Source organism: Neolamprologus brichardi, chromosome 11 (assembly GCF_056152115.1).
Source record: "Neolamprologus brichardi isolate AB-2024 chromosome 11, ASM5615211v1, whole genome shotgun sequence".
Lineage (NCBI taxonomy): Eukaryota > Metazoa > Chordata > Actinopteri > Cichliformes > Cichlidae > Neolamprologus > Neolamprologus brichardi.
Genome location: NC_142114.1, coordinates 32016521 through 32041176, shown reverse-complemented (window position 1 = coordinate 32041176; position 24656 = coordinate 32016521). Strand labels below are relative to the sequence as shown.

The 24656-nt window shown below is 48.8% G+C and overlaps 2 protein-coding genes across 2 annotated transcripts; both read right to left on the bottom strand.

Annotated features, from left to right (window-relative positions):
• Positions 1-1097: 1097 nt before the first annotated feature.
• On the bottom strand, positions 1098-14590 carry bnipl (BCL2 interacting protein like). The gene is made up of 10 exons (XM_087848618.1): positions 13520-14590; positions 11541-11621; positions 11206-11249; positions 9142-9384; positions 8874-9068; positions 8545-8647; positions 8333-8464; positions 7172-7258; positions 4547-4645; positions 1098-1557 (listed from the first exon to the last, which is right to left on the bottom strand). Exons 1-10 carry the CDS (start codon positions 13561-13563, stop codon positions 1533-1535), a joined length of 1053 nt encoding a protein of 350 aa, XP_087704744.1. The 5' UTR covers positions 13564-14590; the 3' UTR covers positions 1098-1532.
• prune1 (prune exopolyphosphatase 1) lies at positions 14590-20756 on the bottom strand. The gene is made up of 9 exons (XM_087848617.1): positions 20201-20756; positions 19269-19376; positions 18391-18593; positions 18134-18318; positions 16631-16789; positions 16341-16432; positions 16045-16203; positions 15883-15973; positions 14590-15717 (listed from the first exon to the last, which is right to left on the bottom strand). Exons 1-9 carry the CDS (start codon positions 20237-20239, stop codon positions 15488-15490), a joined length of 1266 nt encoding a protein of 421 aa, XP_087704743.1. The 5' UTR covers positions 20240-20756; the 3' UTR covers positions 14590-15487.
• Positions 20757-24656: the final 3900 nt, after the last annotated feature.

Below are 24656 nucleotides of genomic sequence, written 5' to 3'. Positions count from 1 at the left end.
TTGATGTTTATTCAGCTGTGTGAAAACTAGAACTTTAATCTCAGCCAAACCGATTTACTCACAAACAAATCAAACACTGAAAAAAGCCAAACAATAACATTTATAAGTATCTAATTGACCTGAGTAGCCAAAGACCACGGTGGGGTTGAAAACGATGTGCGGGGAGTTCGTCTCCCAAAACATCGGAGCACTTTTGCAAATATGTGATATCGTGATAAACCGAGCAGATATTTGAAGTTCACACAACTACATTCTCGCCTGAAAATATGTTAAAAGTTTATTTTGTGACACAGAGTAATATTAAAAGTAGCTGCTGCCATTGTTGGAAGCTGGAATATGAATTCTGGGATAATATGGGCCACAAAGGATACACCCGACCCATCCTTCAAATCTGGGGAAAGGGGAACGCATTTGGAGCAGCTTTTGAAGTTGGACAGCCTTCATCGCGTCGCTGTGATGTAATCGGCCTACAAATGCAGCCTCAGGAGGATGCAGCCCATGAACTTGGACACTCCTAATGTCATAGTATTTCCAATACTGATTTGAAAGCAGCAGTGTGCCACTGTGATTTTCACTTTTCACAATAATGATTTAACACAACACCTTTGAGCTTTTATTTTGAAATTGTGCGTTTTGGAAAGCTGAACGTAGAGCACTTGGAGACGAGCACAGGCTGTAAAAAACAGACGAGAGTGGTCACGGAAAGGTTTGGACGTGTGAGAGAAAAGACGTAAATCAGTCACAGCAGGGCCTCTGACACAGTTCAGTGGGCTGAACGTTGGTGTTGATACTGTTGATGTTTGGATTGAGCTGTTCCCTGCAGGCCATTCAGAAAGAAGAATACAGGTCACCTGACACTCATTTCAGCCAGTAAGCACTCGCGTTTACACTGTGAGGAAAATGAATAATTCTGTGAACTCAAAACTAAAAAGAAAAACTAAATAATCGTCCTGTCCACAGCTGTCAACATTACCTCGTCAAGCCTAAGAGCCCGCTGCTGACCCTCAAACAGCGGTGAGGCCGCAAACCGTGAGGCAGCGTCACGCGTTTTCAGGTAGACGGGACCTCATGAAACAAACAGGACGAGTCAGGCTGCTTGATCCACGCTTTATTACAGGAAGTGAAACACAGTCAGCAACTTTCCGCAGTGAAGCTCCACTCGCGTGTTTCACCTGGACATGAAAACCAAAACAGATTCAATCACCTGGATTACAGAGCCCGATTAGCCCGGCCCCCCACACGTCCATAGATCTGAGGCTCAGACAGAAACGTGACGGCGCGATGTGTCGGGTGTCTCGCTCTCACCGCCGTCTTAAATACGCCAATAAATAAACAGTAAGTTAGCGTTTGTTCAAGTTCAGAGGAAAGCAGCAGCAGAGTTCCCGTTAGCATGTTCGTCCTCTCCGAGTCCGAACGCCACCAGCACACAGACGTACAGCAGTCTGCTCATATGTACATGCCACAGGTCAAAGGTCAGCAGGCTTCCTGACCCTGTGGCCTCCTGGGTCCCTCCGGTGTGACGTGTGAGAGGGTCATCTGTTCAGCTTCTCATCAAACCTGCAGAGAGACAGGAAGTGGATTCATGAACCGCGCCAACATCAGCAGGCCTTAACGTCTCTGTGAGCGTCTTCGTCTTCTCTCCGTCTTCCTCACGTCAAAGATCACGTGACATTTCTGCAATCGTTTCTCGATAAAAGGCTGCAAACTGATGGAGCGCTTTTAATTTGGAAATGATACAGGAAGTATGACTCAGTAAAATAGGAGTTAGTCAAACAGAAGGAATAAGAAAAGGCTGTTATCACCAGCTGTTAAGGTGAATAGGGGTCAAAGGTCAGTATGGGTTAGGTCTAAAACATACAGAAGTAGCAGCTAACCCAGCTGCCACGGTTAGCCTTTTTGTTAGGTGTTATAAGCGTTTGTGGAGTTGGAGTCAGAGTGGAGGCAGAGTGGAGTCAGAGTCAGAGTCAGAGTGGAGCGGAGTCAGAGTGGAGCCAGAGTAGAGTCAGAGTGGAGTCAGAGTAGAGTCAGAGTGGAGGCAGAGTGGAGGTAGAGTGGAGTCAGAGCGGAGTCAGAGTCAGAGTGGAGCCAGAGTGGAGTCAGAGTGGAGGCAGAGTGGAGGCAGAGTGGAGGTAGAGTGGAGTCAGAGTGGAGTTAGAGTCAGAGTGGAGCCAGAGTGGAGTCAGAGTGGAGGCAGAGTGGAGGCAGAGTGGAGGCAGAGTAGAGTCAGAGTCAGAGTCAGAGTCAGAGTGGAGCCAGAGTGGAGTCAGAGTGGAGTCAGAGTCCGAGTCAGAGCGGAGCGGAGTCAGAGTGGAGCCAGAGTAGAGTCAGAGTCAGAGTCAGAGCGGAGGCAGAGTGGAGGTAGAGTGGAGGTAGAGTGGAGTCAGAGCGGAGTCAGAGTCAGAGTGGAGTCAGAGCGGAGTCAGAGTAGAGTCAGAGTCCGAGTCAGAGCGGAGCGGAGTCAGAGTGGAGCCAGAGTAGAGTCAGAGTCCGAGTCAGAGCGGAGCGGAGTCAGAGTGGAGCCAGAGTAGAGTCAGAGTCAGAGTCAGAGCGGAGGCAGAGTGGAGGTAGAGTGGAGGTAGAGTGGAGTCAGAGCGGAGTCAGAGTCAGAGTGGAGTCAGAGTGGAGGCAGAGTGGAGGCAGAGTGGAGGCAGAGCGGAGTCAGAGTGGAGCCAGAGTGGAGTCAGAGTAGAGTCAGAGTCAGAGTCAGAGCGGAGCGGAGTCAGAGTGGTGCCAGAGTGGTGCCAGAGTGGAGTCAGAGTGGAGTCAGAGTAGAGTCAGAGTCAGAGTCAGAGCGGAGTCAGAGTCAGAGTGGAGTCAGAGTGGAGGCAGAGTGGAGTCAGAGCGGAGTCAGAGCGGAGCGGAGTCAGAGTGGAGCCAGAGTAGAGTCAGAGTAGAGTCAGAGTCAGAGCGGAGCGGAGTCAGAGTGGAGCCAGAGTAGAGTCAGAGTAGAGTCAGAGTGGAGGTAGAGTGGAGTCAGAGCGGAGTCAGAGCGGAGCGGAGTCAGAGTGGAGTCAGAGTGGAGCCAGAGTGGAGTCAGAGTGGAGTCAGAGTAGAGTCAGAGTCAGAGCGGAGCGGAGTCAGAGTGGAGCCAGAGTGGAGTCAGAGTGGAGTCAGAGTGGAGGCAGAGTGGAGGCAGAGCGGAGGCAGAGTGGAGCCAGAGTAGAGTCAGAGTACAGTCAGAGTCAGAGCGGAGCGGAGTCAGAGTGGAGCCAGAGTAGAGTCAGAGTAGAGTCAGAGTGGAGGCAGAGTGGAGTCAGAGTGGAGGCAGAGTGGAGTCAGAGCGGAGTCAGAGTGGAGCCAGAGTAGAGTCAGAGTACAGTCAGAGTCAGAGTGGAGTCAGAGTGGAGTCAGAGTGGAGCCAGAGTAGAGTCAGAGCGGAGTCAGAGTGGAGCCAGAGTAGAGTCAGAGTACAGTCAGAGTCAGAGCGGAGCGGAGTCAGAGTGGAGCCAGAGTAGAGTCAGAGTCAGAGCGGAGTCAGAGTCAGAGTGGAGTCAGAGTGGAGGCAGAGTGGAGTCAGAGCGGAGTCAGAGCGGAGCGGAGTCAGAGTGGAGCCAGAGTAGAGTCAGAGTAGAGTCAGAGTCAGAGCGGAGCGGAGTCAGAGTGGAGCCAGAGTGGAGTCAGAGTGGAGTCAGAGTGGAGGCAGAGTGGAGGCAGAGCGGAGTCAGAGTGGAGCCAGAGTAGAGTCAGAGTACAGTCAGAGTCAGAGCGGAGCGGAGTCAGAGTGGAGCCAGAGTAGAGTCAGAGTAGAGTCAGAGTGGAGGCAGAGTGGAGTCAGAGTGGAGGCAGAGTGGAGTCAGAGCGGAGTCAGAGTGGAGCCAGAGTAGAGTCAGAGTACAGTCAGAGTCAGAGCGGAGTCAGAGTGGAGTCAGAGTGGAGTCAGAGTGGAGCCAGAGTAGAGTCAGAGCGGAGTCAGAGTGGAGCCAGAGTAGAGTCAGAGTACAGTCAGAGTCAGAGCGGAGCGGAGTCAGAGTGGAGCCAGAGTAGAGTCAGAGTAGAGTCAGAGTGGAGGCAGAGTGGAGTCAGAGTGGAGGCAGAGTGGAGTCAGAGCGGAGTCAGAGTGGAGCCAGAGTAGAGTCAGAGTACAGTCAGAGTCAGAGTGGAGCCAGAGTAGAGTCAGAGTAGAGTCAGAGTGGAGGCAGAGTGGAGTCAGAGTGGAGGCAGAGTGGAGTCAGAGCGGAGTCAGAGTGGAGCCAGAGTAGAGTCAGAGTACAGTCAGAGTCAGAGTCAGAGCGGAGCGGAGTCAGAGTGGAGCCAGAGTAGAGTCAGAGTAGAGTCAGAGTAGAGTCAGAGTCAGAGTCAGAGCGGAGCGGAGTCAGAGTGGAGCCAGAGTAGAGTCAGAGTAGAGTCAGAGCGGAGCGGAGTCAGAGTGGAGTCAGAGTGGAGTCAGAGCGGAGTCAGAGCGGAGCGGAGTCAGAGTGGAGCCAGAGTAGAGTCAGAGTAGAGTCAGAGTGGAGTCAGAGTAGAGTCAGAGTCAGAGTCAGAGCGGAGTCAGAGTGGAGCCAGAGTGGAGGCAGAGCGGAGTCAGAGTGGAGTCAGAGTGCCTTACTGGCGGATGGCGTCGGGGATCTGCAGCCGGTCTGTGGGGATGAGCTCGGACAGCTGCTGCAGACTCTGAATGAAGCGGATCTTCCTGCTGAACTTATCGCTGTGGAGAACAGGGTCAAAGGTCACAGGTGAGACAGACCAACTACATCAAGCTAACACAACACATCAGGACCTGGGATAGTTTAACCTGTAAGATTTCTCTCTGAGATTTATCTGTGTAATGACCAGATCCACCACAGGAGGCCGCTCTAACCGAGGGGGAAGACCTGGGGTCCTGTTCTCAGGTCTGAGCTTTAGAAGGTGTTTCTGCTGCAACATCCAACATCTGCACAACATCAAACACTCGTTAAGACACTGAGATGGCGCCTTGTGCTGACCGATGTTTCCACCAGGCGGTGCAGTTCTGTGAGGTTCTGGTTTCACCAGCGTGCACCACAGACTCTTGGAAGAATTCTTCACGATCGAAAGAATTACGAAGATTAGCGATGCACTAATCGTCGGCAACAGACATGACAGCCGTCTAATCTAACGCCAGTAAATTATTGGGTCTTAAATGTTATGCAGACATCTGCCACCAGATGGTGCATCGTCGTTGGGAAACCTGCTCATCTCCATCTATTATTACTTTATTACATCAATATAACAGGAGGTTCAGTAAAAACGTCCTTCAAGGAGCTGCTCTTAACTTTCTTACTCTGAGTAACTGTCTGTACTTTTTCACTCAAGTTTAAATCCATACTTGAACTTTTACTGCAGTATTTTTTAACACTAGTATATGTACTTCATATTGATGTGGTCAAAGAACAGCATCGTGGTCCGTAAAGCCCAACAGCGACTCTACTTCCTCCTCAAACTGAGGAGAGCGAGAGCAGAGAGAGGATCGTGGGTGCTTCTCTGCCCTCACTCCAGGACATCTGCTGCACCCGCCTCACCCAAAAAGCTCTCTGCATCACAGGTGACTCCGCCCATCTGTCCATCAGGAAGGAGACTGAAGAGCCTCCGGGCCAGAAGACTGAGAGACAGCTTCATCCATCAGGCCGTCAGGATGCTAAACTCTCTCCCTGCTCTGTCGACCCCGCCCCCCCAAATACAGTGAACCACCGCCCTTCACTGACTTCCACACTCCCACTTTGAACACTCAGACTGTGTTGGACACTGTTGTGTGTATAAGACTTTTCACACTGAGGACTGTGGGAGCCCTGCAGTTTCAGATTCCTGTGTACGATCTGTACATGTGCTTTTGACAATAACTCTTCTCTACTTAAACACTGAATGTCTGGACTTTTCCACCTCTGATCATGAATGTGATAAAGATTTTAAAATGCCTTTGTTAGTTTTTGACATTTTCCATGAAATTGAACTAAACTTCTGAGCATTTCTTACTTTTAGACTTACTGTTAGTCTAATTTCTTTCCCTCATCCCAAGTAAAGACTCATTAGATGCACCGTGAATGTGCACACTGTGATTTATCCAGTGAGCTGCACTTTGACTCCATACAGAGGTTTAGTGACAGAGGCCCTGCTAGATCTCTGCTTCTTGGTACTTCACTGCCACCTTCTGGTGGTAGGCATGCACTGCAGCCAACCAGGGTCCAGAAAAACCAAATGTACATTGTGTGTGTGCGCGTGTCTGTGTGTCTGTGTGCGCGTGTCTGTGTGTGCGTGTCTGTGTGTCTGTGTGTCTGTGTGCGCGTGTCTGTGTGTGCGTGTGTGTGCGCGTGTGCGCGCGTGTGTGTGTGCGCGCGTGTGTGCGTGTGTCTGTGTGTGTGTGTGTGCGCGCGTGTGTGCGTGTGTGTGTGTGCGCGCGTGTGTGCGTGTGTGTGTGTCTGTGTGTGTGTGTGTGCGCGTGTGTGCGTGTGTGTGCGTGTGTGTGTGTGCGTGTGCGTGCCTGTGTGTGTGTGTGTGTGTGCGTGCGTGTGTGTCTGTGTGTGAGTGTGTGTGTGCGCGCGTGTGTGCGTGTGCGCGCGTGTGTGCGTGTGTGTGTGTGTGCGTGTGTGCGTGTGTGTGTGCGTGCGTGTGTGTCTGTGTGTGTGCATGTGTGTGTGCGCGTGTGTGTGTGTCTGTGTGTGTGCATGTGTGTGTGCGTCTGTGTGTGTGCATGTGTGTGTGCGTGTGTGTGTGTGTGTGTCTGTGTGTGTGCATGTGTGTGTGCGTGTGTGTGTGTGTGTGTGTGTCTGCGTGTGCGTGCGTGCGTGCGCATGTGTGCGTGTGTGTGTGTCTGTGCTTGCGTCTGTGTGTGCGTGTGTGTGTGTGTGTGTCTGCGTGTGCGTGCGTGCGTGCGCATGTGTGCGTGTGTGTGTCTGTGCGTGCGTCTGTGTGTGCGTGTGTGTCTGTGTGTGTGTGTGTGTGTGTCTGCGTGTGTGCGTGTGCGTGCGTGCGTGCGCATGTGTGCGTGTGTGTGTGTCTGTGCTTGCGTCTGTGTGTGCGTGTGTGTGTGTCTGTGCGTGCATCTGTGTGTGCGTGTGTGTCTGTGTGTCTGCGTGTGTGCGTGTGTGCGTGTGCGTGCGCATGTGTGCGTGTGTGTGTGTCTGTGTGTGTGTGTGTGTGTCTGTGTGTGTCTGTGTGTGCGTGTGTGTGTCTGTGCGTGCGTCTGTGTGTGTGTGTGTGTCTGTGTGTGTGCACTGACCTGATGAAAGGTTTGACCAGCGTGATGAGAGCTTTGATGTACCAGGCAGGATGGACGACCAGCAGCCCCTTCAGGTCCTTCTTCAGCCTGTGGAGACATGAGGACAGTGAACAGTGTCCTCGTTCGCTAAACACACTTCAAAGGCCACCGTGACCGTCAGCTGGTCGCGGTAACGCCGTTACGTATGACGGACGAGTTAAAGAGCTGCACGCTGCTGCTGTGAGCGTGCACAGCTGTGATGAGGAGGAGGAAGAAGATGAGCTCCAAAGAGCTGGAAACATGGCTGAATCCCCGACATCATCTCCCGCGTCGAAACTGGTCACAACGCAACAGCAAAGGCAACGGATGATTACGTCATGACCACGCAGAGCAGCGCTCCAATCAGAGCGTCTCTTACACAGCGAGCGTTATCAATCAGATTAAAGACGTCATGACGGAGTCTGACCCGACGTCAGCACCATCACCTGCTGCCGTTGAGCCACAGCCAGCTATTAGCCTTTATTAGCAGAAGGTGACATGGCGAGAGGCGGGGGGGGGGCCAACCCCCACTGCTGCCATCTTGGATTGCGGAGTTGGTGGGTTGGTTGTTTCCAAACAGGAAGTCTGACTCGAGTGCATGCTCCAAATAGGATCTCGGCGCTGCACGTCACGCAGCGTGTGAAAATCAGGTCGTGACCCTGACACTGCCAATGGATGAATAGAGGGGTCATTGTTGTTGTGGCTGTGATGGGGGCGGAGCTCTCCGTTGGCGCTCTTGACTATGGTTAGCGTAACGCGCCTTGTTTTCACCTTAGCTCGTCTCACATTCAGAATATCCCGTCTTCCTCCTCTCACCCACACCGGTCGCGGCTGATGGCCACCCCTGAGCCTGGTTCTGCTGGAGGTTACTTCCTGTCGCCAAAGTGCCTTTTCATAGGGGGGTCACATGATCGTATGCTTCCTTTGTACAGCATAAAGCGCCCGATGCGACTGTTCGTGCTATATAAATAAAGCAAACTTGCAGGTAGTTGAACTGAAAGATCATCTCGCCGCATGGTCCACAGGTCGGACACAGCGAGCAGCTATGAGAAGCTCTACTCGTCTACGGGGTCACAGTTACTGAAGGAACAGGAAGTAAAGAAGCTCCACCCCTCAGGGCGGTGCTGAGAGGGGATGCTGTACCTCCTGTCGATGGACGTGTAGCACTGGTGAAGCCATTTGATGGAGGGCAGCTTGTTTCTGGGAGCCATGGCGCACAGGTAGACTAGCAGGTAATTCTCTGAGACCATCAGGTCCAGCGTCCCCACGATGTACCTGCAGGGGAAGACAGGTGATGAAGGAGGCGTGGCTCACACCTGCTAGCAACTGACCACAATTTCTGGGCCCAAACTCACCTGAACAGGTTTTCCATGACATACTCGTAGTTTTCCACTGTGTTCTCCGGCAGGTAACAGGAAGTGAAGAGGATGATGGCGTTCATCCCGTCTCCAAAGTAGCCTGTCAACCAACCACAGGCAGAGCTGTGACGGTGCAACTTCAAATACAACAGTGTTAGCTCCGTGGCACCTGCAGGTGTGTTACAGGTGAGTGTGTGTGGCGCTTGACGTCCTGCAGGTGTAATATCAGTGTAGCATCTTATTTGTGTTACAGGTGTTTTTCAGGTGTGTGTGGGAAGCTCCTGCAGGTGTATTACAGGTAGTTTGGTGGGTGTGTGACCTCTGACCTCCATGCGACAGGACCTGCAGGTACGGCTCCAGGACGCTCATGTTGACATGGTATTCGTGTCCTGAGATGCAGAACCGCCTCCAGCGCCGCCCTCTGCTGTCCACCTGATCCAGCTCCATCAGACCTTCGGACTGCTCCATCGGATTTCTGGCCACACCCACAGCCCCGCCTCTGCCCATCCGAGGAAGGTCGTCTGTGAGACAGAGGTCAGAGGTCAGCTGCTTTTCTCTCGGTTACGTTACTTCCCATCTGCGTGCACATCTCACCGTCCCACTCCAGGTCGTGCATGCTGTCCGGCAGTGTTCCCGTCTCGCTGTCCGATGGCGTCTCCAGAGCTTCCAGGTTGATGTCAAGCGACGGCGTGTCGTCTGGTGTCCCTGACAGCGCGGCTGCGGAGAAGCTGTTCCGATCGTTCGAGTCACGGCGGTTCAGAGTGAGACTCAGAGACGGTGCCACCAGACGCTTCTTAGCTCCGCCTCCACCCGATAGAGTGAAGCTGGTGACCGGAGCTAAAGAAGAGAGGACTGAGTGAACACTGATCTTTGGAAGATTGATCTCATTGATTCTGATCACCTTTGATTGGTGACTGAGCTTTATCAGAGCGCAGTGCTCCAGTACCAACAGCAACAGAGACAATATTTACACATATATAAGATACTTATTAACAGTGTTGGGTAAGTTACTTTAAATTAGTAACCTAGTTACATTACTAGTTACTTCCATCAAAAGTAACTCAGTTACTTGAAGTTACTTGTTACTTTCGAAGTAACTAGTTACTAGGGAAAGTAACTTTGGTTTTACTAATGCCCTACCTGCCCCCTGGCAACACTTTGCTAGACCCGCCCCTGCACAGTTACCAGCTGTCAGCTACTTAGAAAAGGATCCTGGTGTTATTTGTCTCTCAGAAACAGTTCATAACTTCAACTCATCCATGTCACGTAAAAGGTAAACCTGTTTCTCCATCACCTGTTCAGCTCTGATGATTCAGTAAGGACATCTCCTGGTTTCATCTTCATGTTTCCCTCTCACCACATATCCAAACCATCATGACCAGCAGCTTTACAGCTGTGGCTCCAGCAAACATCAGCTGATACTAGAAATTAATATTAAATAAATTCTAACCACAGCTGATCAAGCTTAAACGTGCTGCTGTTGTTTAGCGCGACATCCCTCTGGTTTCCTTTTTCTGGCGCAAAGTGGGCGATAAACAAACAAGAGAGACGATCAGCTGATCATTGATCAGTTTCATGATTGAAGCAGAAACAGGAGAGGGAGGGGGGAGGATGAGAGAAGAAGAGGCAGCTGTGCAGCAAAGACAGAATAAATCCAGCTTTGTGCCTTTTTCATTGTAGCTGAAGTCCAGGACAAACTGTGTCTTTTCAGCTCAACACGAAACACGTAATAATTTCTCTGAATACCAGATGATTCAGTTTTTTAGGGGACGGTTGGCAACTCTACTAACTAACCTTATGAATAAAATAAAGTTCACTATCAGTAACATCATAGCACCACCCAGCTGTACAGAAACTCCGTCATGCTAGCTAGTACGAAAGTCAGCATAACGAAAATAAACTCCACCTAAACTTGGTTTATATCTGACCCAGATGGACTGCAGCCCATAACTTCTTACCTGAAGTTCAGTTCACCTGACACTCGGACCGGCGGCTGCCTCGGGTCTCTGCTCCTCCTGCCTCCCCTTTCCTTCATCCACCTGCTGCCTCCACCACTTGCTAATGTTATTGAACCTATGGAAGCTCCGCGATGCCACCACACGAAGTAACGAGTAACGAGCCTATCTAAATCCCAGTAACAAGTAACGCGTCCCTGATTTTGGCCTAATAACTAGTTACCGTGCTCGTTACCACAATAATAACGTAGTTACTGTAACGCGTTACTTAATAACACGTTAGTCCCAACACTGCTTACTAATAAATATCTGAATAAGAAAGACGAGCATGAGCAAAAAGGGTGTAGCAATAGCAGTATACAGTGTGATGGGTGGATGAGTTGTACAGGGAGCCACAGGCAGGAATGCATTCCTGGGTCGTTCAGTGGTGCTTTTTGGTAATCTCAGTCTATGACTGAGCGTGCTCCTGTGGGAGGAATTATCCAGCACTGTCTTTATCCTGGACAACATCCGCCTCTCCATCACAACCTTAAGAGAGTCCAGCTACATCCCCACAACATTGTTGGCCTTGCAGATCAGTTCATTGAGTCTGTTAGCGTCAGCAACCCTCAATCTGCTCCCCCAGCATGCAACAGCGTAGAGGATAGCACTGGCCACAACAGAGTCGTAGCTTTAACTTTAGCTTACAAAAATTGGTTTTCACCTGATTCTCCTGCTGGACTTTCTGTGTCGTCCTCTGGAAGTGGTCTGAAGCAGCAAGTCCAGCAACGCCAGCCAGGTGAAACCAGGTAAACATGTGAAACAAAGAGGTGTTAGCAACATCGACATTGCTCTGTGAGAAGATATTCACCACACACATTAGCTTTAGTTTGCATTTATTCACAGCTATTAGCTTCTGTTAGCACATATTAGCATTAGCCTTTATTAAGCTACATTTGCCTCTTACCATATGTTACTATTAGCCTCTGTTAGCACAAATTAACATCCTCCATAAGGATCTATTTATCTTTATTAGCCTCTGTTAGCATGACCTCTGACCTGGGGAAGCCATCATCCTGCCACTCCTCCCTCAGCTCCATGTCCTGGATGTTGGCGGGGCTTGAGGGCCCTGGAGCAGACCTGGAGGAGCAAAGAAAAACCGAAACTGGGACCCAATTCAGATTCTCTTCTCTGATTGGCTGATTGTTCTTCTGCAGGTATTTTGATGTTTTTGTTGTTGTTTTTTTGTGGTTCTATTATTTAGTTAAATAAAGATAAATAAATGAGTTTGTTTGATCGGACATTCATGACTCTCACACACACACACACACACACGTTGGTCTGACCTCCTGTGACGTTCGTTTGGAGGTTTGTAAACTATTTATAGCTCCAGGGTTTCCGTCCAATCACAGATCTGACCTGCAGGCAGTTAAGCCTCCTGGTGATTAAAATCAGATCAAACCCGTCTGACTGCTCTGACTATCTCACACACACACCTGAACAGGTGAACAAGGGAGGGGCTTCATTGTTCCTCTGTTTGCTGTGAAGCTGACACACCTGATCTCCAGCTACAGTAACTGAACAGGTGTGTGCAGTGGGTGGTCCTCTGCAGGTGAGGAGTGTTTTCACTGCGGTACCTTCAGGGTCAGCTCGGAAAAATATCAGAACTCTGATGAGCCTCCACAAAAACAAAGAGGAGAGATGAAGGAGTCTGTGAAGCTTCCTTGGAGTCACTCCTGGTGAGGAACAGCTGTGGATGGATTTGCCCTGAAAGTTCAGATGAAATCCTGGTGAAGATCAAAACTCTTCACAAAGGATCTCAGCCAATCAGAGGGCTCCTCAGGTGAGAACATGTGAGAAGAAGGAGGAGGAGTTTAAGACGATGAAGACTGATGTTTGCAGATCGTATAATCTGCTCCAGCCTTAAAGATTCGTAAAGTGTTGGCGGCCGCCCCCTGGTGGTGCGTGCAGATACTGCAGGTGAACTGCAGGGGGTGGAGCCAATCATTATTACATCATCACCTTTATTCTGAGCTCGTCCCAGCAGATGGCACTCTTGGCTCAGGCTGTTGATTTACAGCCAGATTTTCTAAAAAAAAGCTAAAATGGTGTGTGAGCGCAGTCCTCAGGTGTGTGAGCGCAGTCCTCAGGTGTGTGAGCGCAGTCCTCAGGTGTGTGAGCGCAGTCCTCAGGTGTGTTATGAGACGCACCTCCGTGGGCAGCAAGGTTAGGCCAGGAACATAAGACGCTTTGTTTCGGCGCGGGTTATTAAACTGCGTGTTGTGAACGTTAAATATTCTCCCCTAATGTCCTCGGCTCTGCGTGTGTTACAACGGCCTCACCTGCGCAGGTGAAGCTGCAGAGTGCGAGGCGTGAACCTCAGAGCGATGTTCAGTCCGTTTCTTCATCAGCTCAAACACAGTTCAGATCACTGGCAGTTTGTTTGGTGGCGTTCACTCAGCACCTGCTCCACAGATCAGCTGTTTGCAGGAGCATGATGGGAAATCGCAAAAACTCAACGTGTGACACAAACTAGCGTATAACACGCAGGCGTGACCGGACGCCTCGCCTGCAGAGCTTCAGGGACTGAGCTGGGAGCTCAGAGAACAGCTGAGTGTTTTCAGGGACTCGGGAGGATCAGAGGCCTCCTCTGGTCTTTGACTCTGAGCTCAGATCCAGAAAAAGGCGTCAGCTTCCTGTCCGAGGACCAGAACCCGATCAGGACCAGGAGCCAATCAGAAACTGCAGACTAATCAGTGAAGTCATCAGCAAGGAAGAGATCGGCGATGAGGCTCAGGACCTGGACCGGGAGACCCCATAGCAAGCAGGAAGTCAACTGACATCACTTCCTGCTGATCAAAACAGCCCAGATCATCAGGCAGTGAACATATCACAGAGACCCCTTCACTGACCGTCAGGAAGAATGAGCGTCAGCAGCAGAAGCAGTTTGAATTGAACTTCCTCTTTTTACTTTCAGGAAATGCGCACGCACACAAATACACACACTCTCTCACAGCGTTTGAGCTGTAAATATTTACCTGTCCTCACCGTGCCCGTCTGTGTGCTCAGTGGGGGAGCTCATGATGTCACTCTGATGTCACGGCGTGCTCTGACCAGCGTGTAGGACCCACTGGATGTCTGAGTGTGGAGTCCTCCTTCCTCTCCTCTCCCTCACACAGAGGGAGTTCCCACTCTGACTCTATGGGGCTCGCTCGCTCTCTCTCTGCTTGACAGGTTTGTCTACATTTCACCGCAGAGCCGCCACCTGATTGGCCACGCTCACCTGCTCCTTGCACACAGGTGAGGTGGCAGATCAGCTTCAGCCTGCTTCATTAAAAATCCACCAATCAGATGCTGAAGCTATTTAAAGCAGGAGGAAGTGCCCGAAGAGTGTCCGCAGGGTCCTAGTGCCTGTGAGAGCAGCTTAAATTCAGTTAAATGCTTTAAAAGGACTTTTATTTTGGAAGTCAGGAGGCATGAAGGACATATTTAGGAATCAACACAAGAAATCCAGAGATAAAGGAGAAAATTTTACAACCATAATTAGAAATAACATTTCCACTTAAAACACCCGAGTTAATAAATCGACTCGCTACAATAAAGACATCGAGTCCAACGGGGTCAGAAGGAAGGCGGGTGTTTCAGAGGGGAAACCACAAGTCTGAGCAGATGTTCCAGATGTTTAGAGTTGTGCCCCAAACTTTATCCTGATGACTCATGATGAAACATTGTAAATAAAAAAACCAAAAACCTTTCTTTTGCAAACTTCCTGTTGCTACAAGCTTCTTCCCTCTGTTTCACAATAAAAGCCTTTCCCTTCTCAGTGCAATTATTGTGAAACAGGATTTATTCACAGCTGGTTTCCTGACAGTCGGCTGCAGTTCATTTTCTCTTTATTAAAACACCCAAAAACCAACAGATTCAAACAAGCATGAAGGTCCGCCATGACTGCACACCTCACCTGGATGCAACATGTGATCACAACTTAAGCTCAGGTACAAGCCAGTGTTGTGTCTGCACACGCTGTTAGCAGCGAAGTCTGTATATTTTTATATATATTTTATTGTTTACTCTATTTAATTTGTAAAATATGTATACACACACACACACACACAGTAATGCATATACTATTATATATTTATTAGTCTCAGATTTAGCCGTTCTTATATTTTGCTTGTTTTACGTTATTGTATTTTTGCACAACTCTGCTGCTTGTGAAGCTCGCACACAAGAATTTCACTCACATGTGCTGTACCAGTGTACCTGCACATGTGATGTGACAGTGATTTGATTGGAGTCTGTGAGAAACGCCACAGATAACAGTCTGACATGAAACTAAGTTTGCAGCAAAGAGGCGATTCCCAAAGAGCTGAAAAGTGTGAGGCCTGAAAACTGCAGCAGATCTGAGAGACAATCAGCCGATCGTCTGCTGCTCAGCCTCACAGCAGGAAACGCTGACGAAGGTCAGAGGAACAGGACTGATGGAGCGATGGAGCCACATCACGGTCAGCGTGTGGGAGGAGCTCCAACACTGAGTCAGCAGCCCCCTGTGAGACGGAGGCGCTGCCACGGCGTCAGGTCAGCCTGTGATGCTGCAGATCTTTGATCAACGTTCTGAACCATCACGTGTGTTTTGTATGTTTTAATAAACACACTCAGAGAATATAAAGAGATGAGAGGGGCTCATGACTTTTGCACAGTGTGCTTTCATCCACGCAGGACTGCAGAGAACTTTGTGTCAGACCGACCCAACAGCACCACCTGCTGGCTGGAGGCCTCGTCACAGCGGCGCCCCTGCAGTGTTTTCTGAGCATGTGCAGCGGGGGCGGACCTTCATGCCTGCTGTCGGCAGTTTTCCAGACTCGGATTCAGCGACTCTTTGATCATTTTGGATTTTATTAGTGAAACAGGAACACGGATTCATGCTCGCGTTCAACAACACCTGCTAAAAAAAACAACCCAAAACGTTGGAGCTTCATCGCCGTCTTCCTCTGACAGGTCAGAGGTCAGAGGTCAGTCCTGTTGACCATCTGGCTGAACTTCTCCTCCAGGGCTTGGGAGGTGATGCGAGGCAGACCGTTGTCCAGAGGGGAGCCCTCCACCAGGCTGTTCATCGGTGTGGGCGGGACCTGAGACAGCTCGCCCTCCCTGTCTCCCGGGAAACCATACCCATCCCACGTCGTCAGGAAGTCTTTCATGAGGGGGAGGAGCTTCTTCCGAGACGCCAGTGAGTTTCCTGGAGACATAGGGTGATGAAGTCACCATCAGTCCTGAGGCCACGCCTCTGCTCGCACCCCCCCCTCCCAGAGACACACCCTACAGAGCATAGCTAACGAGGTAGCACAACATCAAGCATCACCTGTGCACACCTGCAAGATGTGTCTGGTTACAGGAGTGTTACCTTGGTGATAGGCTGAGATGCGAGAGTGGGGGCTGCTGAGTGGACTCAGGTTGAGGGCGGGGCTTTGGGCTTGTTCCAGGTACTGGCTCACCTGAGGAGGGAGGACACCTGAGCCGTCACGCAGAAGGAACAGCAGACTAAAGAAGGGGGAGGAGAGTGTACCTGTTCCCTGCAGGTGGCGCTGTGGCTGAACACAGCAAGTTCTCTGATTGGCTCTTTGCTCTCAGTGAAGAAGATTGTCATCAGCAGCAGCAAATCATATCCGTACTTCTGACAGAAGCCTGAAAGCTCCGCCTCCAAGTCCTCCCTCTGCAGGAACTCCTGACACACACACACACACACACACACACACACACTCAGCAGCATGTCTCCTCAGGTGTACTGCGGCTCTGATGCCACCTGGTGGCAGACTGGTGTCACTGCAGCTTGTTAGCATGACTGTCGTGTGCAGTACTGACCTGCAGTGAGATGTAGAGAACAGAAACGGAGAGATTCAAACTTCCTGAAACAGCTTTCATGTCCTTCAACAACATCTCCTCTGTGTTCAGACCTGCAAACAAAGCACTGCGTCAAATACTCCAATAAAAATATTACACCAAGTACAGTAAAGCTGCAATACTAAAACAATGCTGCATTGAATTCTTTAATAAAACCTAAAAAGTACCACACCTGAAGAGTAACAAACACAGGTGAGTCCAGACTTCCACCTGTGCAGGTGTGTTCTCAGACTGACTTCTCAGAAACTGACCTGAGACATCCAACTTGGCTCTGTGCAACTCCTGGAAGAGAGCGCCCCTCGGTGGCAGAGCAGGGAACAGGTTCTCCAGCGCTGCAGCATACTGACTGTCTTTGGGAGTGACTTTACCTGCAGCAGGTGACATGTCCACGCAGTCCACCACGATGGCAGCTGCAGACCAACACAGACAACCCACCAATCAGTCAACGGCACACTTCAGACACACAAGATTTACTCAGTTCAGGTTTATTTATACAGGTAGACCCTACAATAACACATAAAGAGAAAACTCAACAAGCAAGCACTTTGGTGACAGTTCGAAGGAAAAACTCCCTTTTAACAGGAAGTAACCTCCAGCAGAAGGAAGCTCTGCCTCCCATTCTACTTTTAAATACTCTAGGAACAACAAGTAGGCCTGCAGAGCGAGAGCGAAGTGCTCTAATAGGGTGATATGGTACTACAAGGTCATTAAGATAAGATGGGGCCTGATTATTTAAGACCTTGTATGTGAGGAGCAGGATTTTGAATTCAATTCTGGATTTAACAGGAAGCCAAAACAGGAGAAATATGCTCTCTCTTTCTAGTCCCTGTCAGTACTCTTGCTGCAGCATTTTGGATTAGCTGAAGGCTTTTCAGTGAGTTTTTAGGACTTCCTGATAATAATGAATCACAGTCGTCCAGCCTGGAAGTAATAAATGCATGAACTAGTTTTTCAGCATCACTCTGAGACAGGATATTTCTAATTTTAGAGATGTTGCACAAATGGAAGAAAGCAGTCTTACATATTTGTTTAATATGTGCGTTGAAGGACATATCCTGGTCAAAAATGACTCCAAGGTTCCTCACAGTGTTACTGGAGGCCAAGGTAATGCCATCCAGAGTAAGAATCTGCTTAGATACCATATTTCTAAGCTTTTCAGCGCCGAGTACAATGACCTCAGTTTGATCTGAGTTAAGAAGCAGAAAGTTAGTGGCCATCCAAGTCTTTATGTCTTTAAGACATTCCTGCAGTTTAACTCATTGGTGTGTGTTATCTGGCTTCATGGACAGATAGAGCTGGGTGTCATCTGCATAGCAGTGTAAATGTATGCTATGTCTTCTAATGATGCTGCCTAGGGGAAGCATGTATAATGTAAACAGAATTGGTCCTAGCACTGAACCCTGTGGAACTCCATAATTAACCTCAGTGTGTGAAGAGGACTCTCCATTTACATGCACAAACTGGAGTCTATTAGATAGATATGATACAAACCACTGCAGCACAGTACCTGTAATACCTACAGCATGTTCTAATCTCTCTAATAGGATATTATGGTTGACAGTATCGAATGCTGCACTAAGGTCAAGAAGGACAAGCACAGAGATGAGTCCACTGTCAGAGGCCATAAGAAGATCATTTGTAAACCTTCACTAAAGCTGTTTCTGTGCTGAGCTCTGAAACCTGACTGAAACTCTTCAAATAAACCATTCATGTATTCAGTAACCGTGGAACTCTCAGTAACACCAGGTGTGTACCGTAAAGCAGGTGAACAAGCTGCAGGTCCAGGATCTCTGGAGCTCTTTGAATGATGCGCTCTGTCACCAAGGTAGCACAGGATCCCACTGTTTCCGCAGTAACAGGACAGGTGGGGGAGGGTTCCCTCTCTAGATGGTGGTGGTCGATCACCTCTGCAACCGCCTCCTCTAGGTCGCTGTCTGAACTGCAGCAGAGACAGGATGTTAGACAGGTGTGATCACCACTCAGGTGTGCAAGGTCATCTGTGAGGTGTTACCTGGGCAGCACGTTGTGGTCGACCAACGTGAGCCGCAGGCGGCCGGCCCGCTGCAGTGCTCGCAGGTCCAGCTGGTCCCTGAAGACGAGGAGGTCCAGAGACAGAGCGGCTTGGCGCAGCAGGAAGACGCTGTCCGAGCGCAGCCGCAGCTCCGACTGACGGATGTTCAGCAGCGGCAGAACGAGCATCTCGCCGGGTGCAGTCTGACAGGGAGAGAGAGACTTCAGGTAACCAAACGTCTTGATGCATCTCAACCATCCAGGTAAGTAAATCTCCAAAAGCTGATTCTGTTCATCTGCAGATGAACAGAATCTGCAGATGAACAGAACGCAGCATTTGTGGGAGAAATGTTTCTTCGTCATCATCAGGTGACTCGTTCAGTCTCAGCTGCAGGTTTCAATCTTAGAAACAGTTAATTTGCATAATGACTGAAACCAGCCCACTGAAGGAACAACGGGCTGGGAGGTCAATTCCTTAATCTTAATTATGCAAATTCTCATGACCATTGATCAACAACCACTGATCAAAGCCCACTAATCAATAACCATGAGTCCCATTCACAGAGTTGGGGAATGGCTGCAATCACAGCATGTAAGATGGTGACAGATGAAGAATGGTCAGTGGTCATGAGAATTTGCATAATTAAGATGAAGGAACTGCCCTCCCAGCCCATTGTTCCCTCAGTCAGCTGGTTTCAGTCATTATGCAAATGAACTGTTTATAAGATTGAAACCTGCAGCTGAGACTGAAGACGTCAGCTGATGATGATGAAACGTTTCTCCCACAAACGCTACGTCCAGATGAACAGAATCAGCTTTTGGAGATTCGGGTAACCAAGTTCATTACCTGTACTGGCAGCTGATTGGACTGTGGCTTACCTTAGACAGGAAGTAGGCATAGGCCAGGGCAGATACCATGGAGTCAATGTCGCAAGCTTCATTTCCCAGGACAACATGGAACCCTGGGCTGACCTGGTCCGAGCTCAACTGGGGAACAAAGAACAGAGCTCCTAACATACCGATACAACCCGGCACCACCTGGCACCACCCGACACAACCCGGCACCACCTGAATCACCTGGAAGCATCTGATCTAACCTGAAACCACCAAAAATCATCTGAAACCACCTGGGACTACGATGCCTAAACGCAGACATATTTAACGTCCAGTCTTGTGACGTCTGCTCAGAGACTGCAGGTCATCTGTGCTTGGGTTAATGCTGGCTTTAACATGGAGAGGCTTCTTGTTTCTGCCGTAGTAAAAACATTTACGGTTAAACTGCAGTAATGTGTTGAAATGGCCCCGCCCCTCCCTGTGCCTGCGTCTGCTGCAGGTTTCTTCCTGTTAAAAGGGCGTTTTTCCTCTCCACTGTCACCCTCGTAGAGGGTCACGTGATTGTTGGGGTTTTCTCCATTTTCTTTGTGTTATTGTAGCATCTTTAGCTTACAGTACATCAGTGTATGTATCAGTGTATTAATAAAACTGCATTCAATCTGGACAGAACAGGCGAGTTATAGAAACATGCCCCTCCTTACTGCTGCCTCTGCTGGACACCAGAAGAACTGCAGCAGCGGTGATCCTGACAGGTGTGTCTCACCTGACCTCACGGCTGACTGTCTCACTCACACCCACAGCTGCGTTTCCGGTCGTTGACGTGTGCAGCTGCACAGACTCGTGCAAACTATCGATGAGTGCTCGGACCTTGTCACATGATGTAAACAGTGCCAGTCATTCTGCAGCAGCGCGAGCTAACAGGCTAACCGTGTGTGTGTGTGTGTGTGTGTGTGTGTGTGCGTGTGTGTGCGTGTTACCTTCACGGCCCGCTGGCAGCTCGTCAGAAACTCCTCCATCTGCTCCGTTAGCTGTTAGCTGCTAACAAACGGTCGGCTGTCTGTGACTCTCTTTCACCTGATAAATGTACGCGAGACAGAAACGTGCGGTGGGCGTGGCTTGTCAGGACCCGTGTACGGATCGCCTTTGAACCAAAACACTAAAACTTCGCGTCCCGTTTGCAGGGACCACGTGACCAGTTTCTTACTGATGATTACGTGAGGAGTCTCAGTGTGGTGTAATCTGATTACTTTTGCCTTGTAATAGGCCTTTTTCTTAACTGGGTGTGTCCAAAAAGCAGGTAAAAGTGTCAGTAACCATGGTAACAGTCTCAGACTTACAGCAGGTGTTTGTGACGTATTTGATGTATGAAGCTAGAATTTCACAGTAATGGTGATGAAGGTTCAAACTGTGGAGGCGTGGAGCAGAGCGTGGAGCAGAGCGTGGAGCAGAGCGTGGAGCAGAGCGTGGAGCAGAGCGTGGAGCAGAGCGTGCGCTGAAGCTCGTTGGTCCCTGTGCTGGGAAATCTACGGCCCGCGGCCCACCTACAGTGATGAAACCAATGCGTCATCGGCTGCCATCCTTCATCTGCATCTTTAACCAATCGCAGCATGATGGTTCAGACAGGAAGTGAAAGAGTGAACCCGGAGTGCGAGGTCTCCACAGAAACGTGTTAGAAACCCAGATTATTTCAAACCTGTATGACGTCCACTTTATTCTGTCTTCTAATTATTCTGCTTCCTGTTTCTTCCACCACTCCATGCCTCCAGCAACGATGACGCACTCTCCTGCTGCAGCCTCAGCCGGCCGCCGCTCTGATGTGCAGAGCGGGCGCTCGGTGGTTCCTGCGAGGCACACAGGTGTCTGCTGTTTGTGGTTCTGCATCGTCCTACAGACGCTTCATGAAACAAACGTCCCCATAAAAGTCATGATTGTGTTATTTACGTAAACAGCTGTGACAATCCAGTCGTGTGTTCTTGTTTATCTGTTTGTTTGTTTAGTTGTTGGTTTTTCATGGTCACTAAATGTTTACTAACAAAACTAAAAATAAACAAAAACACGTGACAACCGGAAACAAACTTCCTGTTTGAAACAGGCAGCTCTGCAGACACCTACGGCAGCCTCACGCACGCGCATGACCCTTCTGTAAACATGGGCGCGTGACGGTCGGTATGCCGAAAGGTTATGAGCCCTTCACTGACCTGATTAAAGCTGGGAAATATCGTCTCGTGCTGCCTCAGGCTGCTGTGTTTGTATCCTGACAGGACCAACGACTCAACGACGCGGTGAAACGGCGCCAACATCCCGGAAACAGCCGGACTCACGTTTCATTTTTCTCACTGCAGCCTTCAAAGCCGGGCTGTCAAACCTAACTGTGAGCCACTGCTGCACAGCTAAAGTGTTAAATATGTTGGTGTTCGTACTTTAATTTGACTCACAGTTACAGTCTTTAGATGTAAGTCTGAGGTGTAAAATAATACTGTTAAAATCGAGTGTTTCTATATCAAATCTGGAGGCGTTGCAATGGAAGCGTGAACTCTTGACCTCTGAACTCTGAACTCTTAAACGGACTATGACACTAATAAAATAAATTCAGACTCTGCCCCTCATTTAAAAAAAAATATTACTATTACTGTTGTTGTCGTTTGGTGCTATATAAATAAAATTGAATTGCTTTTTTTGAGTTGAGACAAAGTGGCGTGAAAGGCATCAGCCTCGCTGATCGGTGAAATCTGTTGTTTGCAGCCAAACGCTACAGCCTTGGAAAACAGCTTGTACATGAATATTCAGTCAGGTTTTGGCTAACTCAATTACACCTAAAACAATGTTTAGATTGTTGACATAATGATGCTACTTGAAGCCTGAAAACCACCAAACCGACGTAGCAACCAGCAGAAGCGCTGACTGTGGGTCGACATCCCTGCAGAGTTTTGTGCACACAGTTTAGGTCCAAATGCAATTAATTAGTGCACAATTAATCTTTACTGACTCTGCACACAGGATCTGCTTGGGAAGGTGGGATATGGGGGAGTTAGAGTTCCACAAAGTGATGAAGGGAGGACGTTCATGTTGTACTGAAGAAAAGAGTAATGAGCGTGCTGCTTGCACTGACCAGCTCACCTATGACCTTTGATAAACAATATTCTAATGAAAGTCAGAACATGTACACGTGGTGCACAGTTCAAAACAGGTTTTTCAGAAAAACATGGCCTCTTTTTAATAAACGTTTGTGTCCAAAGGAATTTGTAAAATTTCAGAAGTTTTACGATGAATTAGAAGATAACTCCGATGTAGTTAAAATGAAACACTCTGTGAGAGTTAATATATAAACTCTTAACACCTAGTTAGCATTAACAAGTGTTCAATTATCAACTCCAGACAGATTTTAAATCAGAGTTAACGTACTGGCTCTGTGGTGTGGATCCATGTAGACACTTTAATGTTGAAATTGTTGTGGAGCTGCAACACGGTGATCAAGCTGTTTTATTACTGCAGGCAGGAGAGCCAACACACATCAAACATCACAGTGCAGTCGTGCGAGCCCTGAAACAGGAGCGGTGCTCTCACTCCTTTATGCATCCCAGGAAGAGGGAGGAAGTTACAAACTGATCGTACGTCACGCTATGAAAGGGAACAGTGGGCACGCTGTTTAGTCAGCACCTGTGAAGGGAGTTGTCTTCTCCATCTGCTGAGGCTGGAATAAGTTCATCTAGTTTTAGAAACGTTCACTGAGCAGTCTATTACAGCGTCACAGCTCAGCACAGAAATACTCTAAATGAGAACAACAGAAATTTTCTATTACAAAATCAAATCTGACCGTGTGAATCTGGACATGCTGTGTGTCGTCTCATTGGAGGCCACTTTAGTGTTCAAGCATTGCAAAACAAACAAACAAACAAACATTTCCTAAAACGTTTTGTTTGTTCTTTAAAATTTCAAATATTTTATAACAAGACAAATGTTTGTTCTGCCCTCTGAACTGAAGCCTTTCATTGATCTACCGAATAAACACACTGGTCCTGTCTGTGCACACGTGTGGCAGCACTGCTGCTGTCACTGTGTTCGTATTTAATGCATCAGTGTGCATGAGTGTTTGACTGTCACTGAGCAGACGATCCCTCAGCATGTTTGTGAGTGTGACGTGAGCCGCACGTGGCCCCGAGTTTGAGACCCTGCTTTGACCTGAGGTCACAGCTGAGAGAATATATCCAGCATCACAGAAAAATGTGTTTTCATCATGAAACAAAGCAAAAACGTCCTCTGCCAATCAGCATCCCAAACACCTTTGAATTGGTGCAGATTCTCGGTGCATTTGTCACAAACACTGTTCATCACACCAACAAACAGCTGCTGTAACAGAGCTCACTGACTGATGTTCTTTGCTGTCCAGAAGCCAATATCGTCTGCTTTCATTCAAACAGAGATACTCGGCTTTACCACTAGGTGGCAGCAAAGGTGTAAATCATTCAATCACATGAAGCACACCTGTCTTCTCACAGCAGTCGATGGTTCCTTCTCTCCTTTAAATGTGTTTTAATGTCCACACAGCCATTTCTGTGCTCAGTCTGAGTGAATCAGCACCTTGAGCTAACCCTAACCCCTCAGCGGTGTTGCTGCAGCCGGAGCATAATATTAAAGAAACGTCCCGACTCAGTCTGACAGCAGGCGCTTGACTTCAGGTGAACCCTGATTTCTTTTAAGGAGGGTATGGTGGTGATTAGTGATCCATGCTTACACTGTGATGTATTATGAAGACGAGGGATAACTGTATGTGTGAAGAAGTTCATGAAGTCATCACTAGTTAACGTTAAAGGGATGGTTGGCTCAACAGAGCTCTGACTGTTTGTCAGCCTGGCTACAGTGCTGAAGAGAAACCTGGGGTTGTTCTTATTTTCTTCAATCAGTGACGAATAGTAAGCTGTTCTGGCTTTGCGGAGGGCTTTCTTATAAAGCAACAAACTATTTCTCCAGGCTAAATGATGATCCTCTAAATTTGTGACACGCCATTTCCTCTCCAGATTACGAGTCATCTGCTTTAGGCTACGTGTTTGAGAATTATACCACGGGGTCAGGTACTTCTGATTAGAGACCTTAGTTTTCACAGGAGCTACAGTATCCAGAGTCGTACGTAGTGAGGAGGTGAAATTATTAACAAGATAATCGACCTCTGTTGGGGTAGCGTTCAGATAGCTGCTCTGCTCTGTGTTGGTACAGGGCATTGACGATGATAACAGTGGCTGGATTATATTCTTAAACTTAGTTACAGCGCTTTCAGAGCAGCACCAACTGCAGGCCAACATGGAGGAGGTGGAAGGAGAAATTGAAGATGATAACAGAGGGGGAATTATATTCTTAAAGTAAAACTGTGATGTTCAGTTTGTCAGAGTGTGATCAGAAACACTGCAGCAGGTTCATCAGAATGAGCACAGGTAATCT